This window comes from Myotis yumanensis, unplaced genomic scaffold (assembly GCF_028538775.1).
Source record: "Myotis yumanensis isolate MYYU_CA2020_CCGP unplaced genomic scaffold, mMyoYum1.0.hap1 SCAF_9, whole genome shotgun sequence".
Classification (NCBI taxonomy): domain Eukaryota; kingdom Metazoa; phylum Chordata; class Mammalia; order Chiroptera; family Vespertilionidae; genus Myotis; species Myotis yumanensis.
In genome coordinates, this window is record NW_027223760.1 from 38,121,407 (window position 1) to 38,133,410 (window position 12,004).

A 12,004-nucleotide genomic window follows, 5' to 3' on the forward strand; every position below is an offset into this window, starting at 1 on the left:
GAAACCTTTGAAGGGCAATTTGGTAATCTCTATTAAAATTTTAAATATGCATATTCTCTTGACCTCCTTATTCTATTTCTAGGAACTTTTCCTACAAAATTAATCAAAAGATCTAAAAATGCATATGAAAGATATTCACTGAAACACTACAAAAATAAAATATAAAAACTAAATGCCCATCAATTAAGAATAGGGCAATTAATTATGGTTTATCCATAGTATCCAACACTAGGCATCTTAAAGAGACTGGAGACTGAACAGGGGCTGTAAAGTGATGGCCCCAAATGACAGGCACATTTTATCTGGGAGTAACTTCTCAAAATAAAATATGTATTATCATTATTACTAACATGTTATCAGATACAGAAGAACTCTCAAAGAACCTAAGTCACAGGGATTGGACTACAGGGACTTTGCCTTATATGACATACTTCTGTGTTATCTGAATTTTTACAATTATCATTTTGCAATGACCTTTTAATTGGAAAGATGAAAAACAAGAATTTAATTGACCCAACAGATAGTCACATTAGCTGGTATAAAACTGCCACATCAGTTACCAAGGTAGTTCATGAAATCTGCCAAATCTCCCAAAATGGTACAAGTGATATTCTTTTATAAAATCTAGTAAGAAAAAACAATTCTAAGCAGTGAATTTACTACATTACCAAGCTAAATTGTGACAGATTTCTAGGTCTAATAAAAGTTTCTTATTTCTTCAGAGCAATAAGCATTTTTTAACACTACAGACTAAACAAGCATTTATTTTGGTTTTGGCTTGCTCTGTTTGCCTTTAAAATACCTGACAAGCCCTAACCAGTTTGGCTCAGTGGATAGAGCATCAGCCTACGGACTGAAGGGTCCCTGGTTCGATTCCAGTCAAGGGCACATGCCTGGGTTGTGGGCTCGATCCCCAGTGAGGGGAGTGCAGGAGGCAGCTGATCAATGATTCTCTCATCACTGATATTTCCATCTCTCTCTCCCTCTCCCTTCCTCTCTAAAATCAATAAAAATATAATTTTTTTTAAATACCTAACAAAATTTCGTTTTGGAAAAAGACAATCTTTGTAACAGTCAATTTACCAGTAATTTTTAATCACAAATTATATATACAGATTCTAGGCGAAAAGCAACAAATTAAGTGCAATTTGTGCTTGTGTATTAGTTGCACAAAATAAACTAGACATTTTTAAGAGTCCACTCTTTAAACTTAAGATATCTAATCTTAAATTTAAAATATAAACTCAAACATTATCAGTGACCTTCCTTTTTTGTTAAAAGACCCTTTGGAAAAGCATAAAATGCTTTTAATAGATTAGTTTCCTTTCAAAAGAAAAGGAACACCTCCTTTATGGTCATTTAAGAATGCTCCATCTATTTCAGCCACAAGAAAGCCAGAAAGTAAGGGAAGGCTGCATGATTCTAAAAGCTACATGGAAGGATCAGCAGAGTTAACAAGAAAATTCTCCAAGTAAATACCAACAAGTGGTTAAGAGAAGCAAACAGTAACAGAAAGCAACCTAGAAACCAGTTCCTTCAGAAACCAGGAAAGGACAGGTATGTTCGGACTGAAAGTCAAAGCAGGCACTTGGGAGAGCCATCCGTTTATTTCTAAGACATAAGAAAAGCGACCTCGCTCCTTCCCATATCTGCTGAAAGGACTCAGGAGACTCTAGACCAGTGGTTCTCAACCTTGGCTGCACATTAGAATCACCTGGGAATCTTTTTAAAATCCTGATTTCTGGGCCTCATCCTCTGGAAATTCTGTTTCTTTGTTATGGGGTGGGGCCACAACATTAGTAACAAAGAAACAGAATTTCCGGAGGATGAGGCCCAGAAATCAGGATTTTAAAAAGATTCCCAGGTGATTTTAATGTGCAGCCAAGGTTGATAACCACTGCTCTAGACCTATTGGTCCCATAATCCTGCAATTTACAAAGGAAAGAAAGCATGTTAGTGTGTTGAAAGTTAACACTGTATTTAAGTAAGACTATATTTAAGTATTATACACTGGATACACTAACATATTATTTTTTCTTTGTAAACAGCAACTAAATTTATTTACAATTAACCTAGGATAGTGCATTACCAAGTTAATAAATAATGTCATCAGCCCTGACCAGCACTAAAGTGTTTCAGGTTCAACCTAACCGGTTTGGCTCAGTGGATAGAGCATAGGCCTGCGGACTGAAGGGTCCCAGGTTCGATTCTGGCCAACGGCATATAGCTTGGTTGTGGGCACATCCCCAGTAGGAGGTATGCAGGAGGCAGCTGATCGATGTTTCTCTCTCATCGATGTTTCTAACTCTCTATCCCTCTCCTTTCCTCTCTGTGAAAAATCAATAAAAACATATTTTTAAAAATAAATAAATAAAAAATAAAGTATTTCAGGTTCCATACCCAGGCAAGGACACATACCTGGGTTGCAGGTTCGATCCCTGGCCCTGGTGGGGGCTATGCAGGAGACAACTGATCATTGTGTCTCTCACATTGATGTTTCTCTCTCTCCCCACCATCCCTCCCTTCCATCCTCTCTTAAAAAATAAAAGGAAAATATCCTCGCGTGAGGATTAACAAAAAAAAACAACACAACAACACACAAACATTTTTCTTCTCCTTCAACAAAATTAAGTCCAAATTGCAAACATGAAAGATCTTACACTTTCTATGTTATTTTGATAGAAGTCTCTCAAAAAAATTTTTTTACAAAAATCAAATAATAGGTGATGAACTTAAAATAATTTCAGCCCAACCAGTATTGCTCAGTGGTTGAGCATCAACCTATGAACCAGGAGATCACAGTTCCTTTCCTGGTCAGGGCTCATGCCTAGTTTTCAGACTAGATTCCCAGTGGGGAGCATGCAGGAGAGGCAGCCAATCAATGATTCTTTCTCATTATTGATGTTTCTATCTCTCTCTCCCCTCCCTTCTTCTCTGAAATCAATAAAAATATATTTTGTAAATCATTTCAGATATCACTAGGAAGAGCAAACCTGTATGTATTGAAAAGTAAAGACATTTTATTCTTCACGAATATGAGGACTAGGAGGCCTTTCTGATGCTTCTTGTATATCAAGCATTTTGAAGAAGCCCTATGTTTCAACATCCATAAAAAATTCTCACTCTTTTCATTAGTAAACAAGACACAGAATTCTCCTAGAATATATAAAAATGCATATTGGCAGAATTTTTAAAATTACAAAACCAATCAAACCACTAGCCCAGAAGATAGACATCATTTGAGCAAGCATCTTTCAGTCATAATCTCTATAGGTAATTAAAGCTTGATATAAAGAATCAATGAAGGGGAAAGTGCCTTGTGGTTTTTTTTAAGCAAAAAATGGACAAAAAGAAATGCCCTAGTAAGAACTACAAGAGTAATTCTTAAGCCAGCTTCTTCATGAAAACTGGAAAAACAGACACACTGAAGAATATAACTACCATAATACAGACTTCAGGAGACAAAGGAGGAAAGTCACCTGGAAACGACATTCGATGAACAGCCACAGCCACACATTATGGCACTAAAGCATACATCCCTTGGCTTGTAGATAATGACATTTTTAAGGCCCTTAAAAAGATCATCCAAAGAACAAAGGAAATAAGTATAAAATACTTATTATAGTCTGTCTTCAAGGAGTCAAAATATTTTTTTAAAGAAATACAAAAATAGACACATATCCTGTATTAAAATTCTACAGGTAACACAACTTAAGGTTCCGTAACCTCAACACCAAAAAACAGGTACCAAAAAGTATCTTCAAAGCACATCAAGAAAACAATATACTACGGATGGGTCTCTAGGTTCAACTGCAGAGTTCCCTGATCTGAAGTCAGCATCTACAGCAGTCACTTCATTAGATCAGAAAGTAAACTTGCCAGACATTCTTTACTACAACAGCCTCAATAAAATCAGTCACTTTTCTAGTAAAACTGAGAGTAACTACCAGTACAAAGAGAAGAAAGTAGAAGACACATAAAAAACTGAAAATTGTCATTGGATCATCATCATGCTGCAAAGACTTTAAACTGAAGACAGGATTACCAAGGATCAGCTTTATAAAGATGAGCGGTTCATTAAAACAATGTTACAACAGCACTTTCAAACGGTAAAAGCCACAGACCTAGGTGTTGGGATCAACACTGCAGTCCAAAACCCCGCCAAGCCTACTACTAAGAAAGTCTGCAAAACAGGCTAAATCTTTTTTAACCTGTTCTAACCTACTTCAGACTCAACTTTCAGAGCATATAAAAGAAATCATTATGTAGCTGGAAAGGCTCAAACTTAAAAGTAAGGAGACTAAATTCTTTCCAGCCCTTAAGATCTTATTTATTGTGATAACACCAAAAAGCTTATCACAAACTATATAAACCTTTAGTTTCCAAAAGTCAGGGGTGATGGTTTGAAAGTGGGTGAGGATGGGAGGAGTAAAAGATACACCATTTGAAGCAGATCAATTATCAAGAGCAGCTAGAACACCAGTGCCTGGCCAGGCCAGAGTTCCATGCAACAGAAACTGAATTCCTGAGGCTGGGATTACTTCCCTCCTTTTCCCTTCCTATTCTGCGGAAATTGTATTTCTCAACGGGCATGGGGTACTAAGTTTAGAAAACAATTTTTTTTAAATGCTAGTTTCTTCTCACAATTTCTCACATAAACTCACAATATCTTTACATGCAATGTTATTTATCTCCATTTGATAAACTTAAAAGAAATTTTCAATTAGTAAATATTCACTTAAATATATTGTATTTGCAAGCTTAACACCAAAAATTATATTATGAGCAACTGAAATTATACATAATGAACTTTACTAATTTTTAAAAATGTTTTTATTGATTTTTAGAGAGAAGTGAGAATAATTGAGAGATAGAAGCATAGATGAGAGAAACATCATTGATTGGCTGCCTCCTACACACACCCCTACTGGAGATCAAGCCCAGAATCTGGGCATGTACACTGACTGGGAATCGAACCCTGACCTCCTGGTTCACAGGTTGATGCTCAACCACTGAATCACACCGGCCAGATTTTATCAATTTTTTAATGTGTCTGAGCAAAATGTACTCTCCTGGGGCCACATCAGATCATTAGAGCAAGCAAACTGACTTAGCTCTTCTAAGGCTCAGTTTCCTCAACTGGGGAAGAAGGCATAATACAACCATCATAAAGATTAAATGAAATAACATGTGCACAGTACCTTGCATAGTACCAGAGATCATTATTGCTGATAACTTTTATTGTTAATGTTAATTGGGCTTTTGACAGCATTTTGAGATTTGTAATGGGTGGCAAAAATAAGTACTGCAGGTGTTTCTACTTTATTTCTCCAAATTTATAAGATTTATTATTCTTTCAGGGAAGAAAAAAAATTAGGAAAACTTCACCTCAAATTTCCAAAAGGTCACCAGATCAAACTTTTACAAGAATTACTTAGAAACCCCTTAAGAACGGTCTGACTGGCACAGAAAAAAATCCCTCTTACCCTTCATACGTTAATAAGTCATCACCTCCAACATGTACAGGCCCTGACCTGTCCCAGATGGTGAGAGGGTTAGTAACATATCATACATATTCAGACAACTGCAGGTCAGAGCTTTAAAGAGTAGCCACCTGACAAAATGCATAAATGGCTAAGAACCATCCCAAGTCAGGTGTCACCACTGAGACTACCACACCATCAGAGGTCATGTCTATAGCATACTGGGCTGCTGTGACAGTGCTGACAAGTCTTCGAAGCCAGTGTGTCAGATTCACAGATCTCATACAATAGCAAAGTAGTACTTGATTATCACAATATTATATTTAAAATGGCTACTCATTGCCCTGGCTGGTATGGTTCAGTTGGTTAAAGCTCATTCCATGCACTAACAGTCGCTGGTTCAATTACCAGTCAGGGAACATGCCCAGACTGCAGGCTTGATTCCCAGTAGGGGGCATGCAGGAGGCAGCTGATCAATGTTTCTCTCTCTTTCTCCCTTCCTCTCTCTAAAATCAATTTTAAAAAATGTTAAAAATGGCTACTCATTGAAATATGAACAAATTCCATTGTTTAGATCAGCGACTTTCAACCTTTTTCATCTCACGGCACACATAAACTAATTACTAAAATCCATGTCACACCAAGAAATACATTTTTGCCAATCTGGGGGGGGGAAAGTATACTTTTGATTCATTCACACCAGACGGCTATTGTTGTGTTAACTGTTGTCATTTTTTTATATGACAATCTAAGGGAAAAGAGGACAGTGCCTATGACTGTTCAGGTATTGCATGTCTTAAAAATTCTTGTGGCACACTGATTGAAAACCACTGTTAGATAGATGCTCAGATAAACAATCATCTACTACGTGGGGTAATCTAAGTTCCAAATCACTTTCTTCCCTCTTTCTGCTTGAGGTCTGTTCAGATAGCATCCCATATTCTATGAGTCTTCCTATATAAAACAGGTTCTTAAACAGAAATGCTTTAACAAAAACCCAACTGATTGGTCCTATACTGTTTAAGCTTCCCCATTTTCTTTCATCTTATTGCCGCTTGTTTTCCTGTGTTACTGAATCATAAAATCTACCACAGATTTATTACCTTCCCTTAAAAATAGGATTTCTTGGAGTAATTAACATCTCCATCATTCAGAAATGCTATCTATAGAAAGTGAAATTCCAAGTTCTCAACACTGAATTTAAAATTCTTTTAAAAAGAGCCTTAGAATTTAAACAAAATGCAAAAAAAACTTTCTTAGTCTATGAATATGAACGAAAAGGAGACATTTCTTACAGCATGGCTAATTCACATTAATGAGGGGAGAAAAGACAACTGAGTCAGAAAGCCTAGCTCTAAATAGTGATCTGATAAGGACATTAAAGAGTATTTAATTTAAAAGACTTTTTAATCAATAGTTTTATAAAAATCTATATATCTCTGTAATAACAGTGAAAGCATGTCAAGCACTAGAGCTCTGTTACAGATATTAGTGTTACTTAAGGCAGCCATTAACAGTTACATATGAAAAAGAAATGGCAATAAAAAGACAGACATTCTGAAGTCAGTGACTTCCTCTCAATAACCAACCAATGTTCCAACAGCAAAACCAGAATGCACTGAAATTACTGCAGCGCGTGAGTTAACCAACCTCCCTGGTCCCGCGCAATGAGCTCACAGAAGTCAGGATGTGAACAGGCTGTATCCTTCGCTGTTTCCATTCTTGGTTTAGGATTTCCGTTCTTTCCAAAATTTTCTGACGATTGGAACTAAACATACTCTTTAAAAAAATGAAAGGAGAAAAAAAATGTTCATTGTTAGGACATCTGTAGTATCTCTATTATGGGTTAAAATCTAGTGATTTCTCAAAAATATCAGAAACATTCTCTCTAATGCACATAGATTTTACAATAAGCTGTGGTTCCCCAAATTTAAATATTACAAAAAGACCACAGCTATTATTTTATTATGAATGGGGGGGAACAGGAAATTATTTCCATCCTTTGTTAACTTTCTATTAAAAAAAAACAACACAATGACTTTAGAAACATAAAACCACGAAACCCTGTATATTTGGGTCCCAAGTCTACAGGTGCAATGGAAAGGTATAAAAAAAAGATAGTAAATTCCAAGTAGGCTGAAAATCTTTCCGTTATCACTACTATGTGTGGTACAATTTTTATGTTAAGACAGACCGAGGACCTGAACTTCCAAGTCTTCATTTATCTAATGTAAATATAGCCTGGGCTGAAAATGAACCCTTTCAAATTAAAACTTAGCTTTTTTTCTCCCTAAAGATAACTTCAGTTATACATGCATTTTCAAAAAAGACAAAGGGATACCTTCACTTCATCGGCTCGCCTGAACCTCTTGAGCTGTCGCAGTCGCATGTACTCTGATTTCACGCGCTTCCGCCAACAAACTGGTCCCTTCTCAGACTTCTTCCCAGTCTGGCCCATGATTATTCTAAAAGCAATGGTTTCATATTAAAATCACTAATCTAACCAGCCTGAATACGATCACTTGTGTTTAAATCCCCAGCAAACTAACAATAAGCAAAAGAAATAATACATAATTACACTGTTGACATTTGCAGAAGGGTGCTCATTTGATCTGTATGGTTAAATCATTAAAACATTTCATTCAAAGTACTATAAAGTTTTACTTAATAAAACTTTTAAAAGATATTTTTACAAACACCTAGAGAGCTGCCGTCTTATAGAAATGTGATCCCTTACCAAGAACTAAGTTTACTATATACCGAACTAGTTTTCTGTTTGTTTGTTTTTAAATATTTTTATTTATTTCAGAGAGTAAAGAAGAGGGGGAGAGAGATAGAAACATCAATGAGAAAGATTCATCATAGGTTGCCTCCTGCACACCCCCCACTGGGATTCAAGCCAGCAACCTAGGCATGTGCCCTGACTGGGAATCAAACCATGATCTCCCGGTTCATAGGTTGATGCTCAACCACTGAACCACACCGGCCAGACCAAACTAGCTTTTAATCTATGAGATCCACGCAGTAGAGCAAAAAAAAAGAAGAAGAATGTACCCTGAGTTTTCATCAGTCCATTACTAGCAAAAATGAATTGAAAATGACAAATCTGAAAAAGTAAAATTTACATACAACAGTAAAAGTAAAAACAGTACAATACACAATAAATGTACAAATTAAAGTATTCCCCTACACACTTTTACATCAGGCCCACCTTAAATACTGTGCTAAAAGTCTGGATTGTTGCCTCTTGTGCCACCTTTGTTCACATAAGGGGTTTCTTTGCCAGCAAAAGAAAAAAGGAATGTGGCAAATGCAAAGTAAATCCTTCTGCCTTATCTTTACTTGCAGACTCTGGGAGTCAATCACGTTCAATTGTGGGGACAACCTATGGTTCACCAGATGTCTTATTCATACTACAGTCCCCACCTTGAGTCTAAATAAGTGTCCTCTTCTGGAACATTTTCTTCTCAAACTATTAAAAACATACCTGTATCTTCAAAGATTAGAACATTTCTCTGTCAGATGGGTGCAAAGGTGCCATGTTAAAGAGTTTTGCTTTAATTTCTCTAAGAGCAGTGGAAAGCCACTTGGTGTTTTAAGTAAAAGAGGAGGGAAGTTTTCCAACCTGGAAAGGCCAGCTGACTGCAGTGCAGAAGCAGAAGGGCAGGTGGGGAGAACAGAGTGCAAGGTGAGGCCAGGTTCCAAACAAGAGCAGCTCTAATACCACACTGGTGATGGGAGAGAAAAGGAATTCAATTTACTCACAAGAAAACCTGGTGATGATTTAAATGTGGGGGAAGACAACTTTCTGGCTTGAATAACTGAGTAGGGTTTCATTTACCTACTTGTTTACATAAAACCCTCTGGCACAAATAAAATTGTCTAAGAAGACAAGATTTAAAGAAAGAGCACAGAGGTAAGAGGTAACTCTCGGTAAGAATATTCAACCACCAAACAGTAACAAAGAATGCAAATTATTTAGAGCTGAGAAAGGGGCAAAGAAAGCATGTAATAAATGATGATTATGACCCAGGCGATGAATATGAATATACAAAAACGAATGAAATACAGAACTTGCCCTTTTGGAGCTGATATCCTACCTAGAAAGGCCAAAAAAGAAAATGCACTACAATATATGTACATGGGAAGGTGGGGATAGAGGGATGGAAGTGAGGGTGGGGATGGGGTGGATAGACTGGACTGCAGAAGGATGGCAGAAAAGGTGACAACACAGCCCTAAAAATTGAGATGGATTTCACAGTCCAAAAAAGAATGAAAGGAACTCCAAGGTATGAGCAGACACACTCGAGATGGGGCTGTACAGGCTGGCAAACCAAAAAAGGTGGACACCAAATTTGGTAAAGACTCCAAATTACAAGGGCTGAAAAAAATGAGAAGAATGAAGAGATTTCAAAATGTGAGATAAAAGCAGTTGAATGAGGTCACAGAGATAGTATTCCTTGTGAAAAGGTTAAAAATGAAGCCTTCCCAGTGGGTTGCTGAAATGGAACAATGATAACAGTCCTTAGAACGGAGAAGACTGAACTCAACTAGATGAGTTCAGGAAGTCAAGAGGAAAGAAGCTAGGAAGACGGTGAAGCAGGGTAAAAGGACACCAAAGTTAAGAATAAATTGGAGCCTCATTTGACACAGACAACAGGGGGGTGAGGGTATGAGTGGGGAGGAGATGGGGGCAATGGGACACATATGTAATACCTTAATCAATAAAGAAAAAAAAGAACTTTGTGGGGCAATTGTTTGCTTTCAAATCTGCTAGTTAACAGGAGCTCAAGTAATTCTATGCAAATTACTTCAGACATTTAGCACTTCAAAGGCCTAGAACTAGAAAGAATAGGAATCTGATAAAAAGGGATATGTTGCTCATAAACTATTTCACAACCATTCCCATCTGCCACCTTGACAAATTCTTGGTCTTAGGAGGGAGCACTCTGTACCTGATAAACCTGTAACAGGAACATAACATTTAGTTTTCACTGATGTGCAAAGTGGGGATTATTGCAATTCTTTCTAAGCTCTGTCTTGGTGAATAGGTATAATTAGTTGGCATTATGTACTGTTTCTGTACTAGAACCCTCCTTGTCTAACATTCTAATACTTTTGTTTCTGCTATTAGTTACAACAAAGTATGTCACAACAAAGCTGTCTCTCAGACCAAGTTTAATTGAGCTAAACAAGTGGCGAGATCAACAACAGAACATTTCAAAACTGAATCTGGAACCAACCTCTCCGGAAGAGGGCATATATGGATAAATTTCCACATTTATAAATGTCACAAAGCTCTTCCAAACAAAGTACATGAGTGGAGGTTTAGTCTATAGATGAGCTTGTAAACTGAGAGGAAATGAAGAAAATCAGAGTAATTCATTTAGGGGAAATTATCGAGATATAAGGAAAAAGACCTCTGAATTATGATCTAAGACAGCGGTCGCCAAACAGTGGTCCATGGACCACTGGTGGTCTGTGAGGTCCGAAAGGTTGGTGACCGCTAATCTAAGAAATAAATCTAAATGTCCAGTGACTGCTGATCTAATAAATAAATCTAAATGTCCAGACGGTTCTTTGGAAATATAGGGATAAATAGGCAGATCCGTGGAGAATAAAACCTAATGAACCATTTTGAAGGCTATTTTATATAAAACAAACTCCCTCCCACTAGCACAGCATTTATAACATTAAAATCACATTTTCATGTTTTTCACCCCCACTTATGTTCTTCAGTAGCAAGAACCATTATGGGCGTAGCTGGTGTGACTTGGTTGAGCGTTTGTCCCATGCACCAAGAGGTCACCATTCACCAAAAGGTCACCAGTTTGATGACTGTCAGAGCACATGCCCAGGTTACAGACTCGATGGGGGGGGGGGGGGATGCAGGAGGCAGCCAATCAATGATTCTCTCTCATCATTGATGTTTCTATCTCTCTCTCCCTTCTCCCTTCCTCTCTGAAAGCAATCAAACACACACACACACACACACACTCACTCTCAGGGATAACCAGGTGTCACTATTCAGGTTAACTACTAGATCTGATTATCCTGCACAAATAAAGACTAAAAATTCACACTATTTTATAAAACATTTATACTAATTTAGCCATTCTCTGTATTAATATTAAGCCAAATTAAAGAAATATCCTATATAATAAAAAGGTGATATGCAAATTAACCCTCACACCCTCACAAGATGGCTGCCTACGACCAGGCTGGGGGGGGGGGGGGGGGCGCGTTAAGTAAGGGACGACCAATGGACTGAACAAGCAGGCTGTGTGGGGCGACCAGGCTGGCAGGGGGGTTAGTTAGGGCCGACCAAACGACTGAATAAGCAGGCTGCGTGGGTGACCAGGGTGGCAGGGGGGTTAGTGAGGGATGACCAAACAGCAGGATGTGTGGGGTGACCAGGCCGGAGGGGGGGCAGTGAGGAGCAACCAGACTGGCGGGGGGGGGGGGGGGGGCAGTTGGGGGCAACCAGGCTGGCGGGGGGGAGGGGGGCAGTAAGGGGTGAT

The 12,004-nt window shown here is 37.9% G+C and overlaps 1 protein-coding gene across 11 annotated transcripts in view; it reads right to left on the reverse strand.

Annotated features, from left to right (window-relative positions):
* EZH2 (enhancer of zeste 2 polycomb repressive complex 2 subunit) overlaps window positions 1-12,004 on the reverse strand; it is a 59,152-nt gene that overhangs the window by 31,407 nt on the left and 15,741 nt on the right. For 5 of the 11 annotated variants that reach the window (XM_070424105.1, XM_070424106.1, XM_070424099.1 and 2 more), the window contains exons 1-2: window positions 7,825-7,912; window positions 7,134-7,262 (exon numbers count right to left, since the gene is read on the reverse strand). In XM_070424105.1, the coding sequence (XP_070280206.1) occupies window positions 7,134-7,203 (70 nt within the window). In that variant the 5' untranslated portion in view covers window positions 7,204-7,262; window positions 7,825-7,912. Of the gene's footprint in view, window positions 1-7,133; window positions 7,263-7,824; window positions 7,949-12,004 lie in introns of those variants that run through there. The other 6 variants (XM_070424107.1, XM_070424104.1, XM_070424103.1 and 3 more) reach the window with 3 other exon arrangements.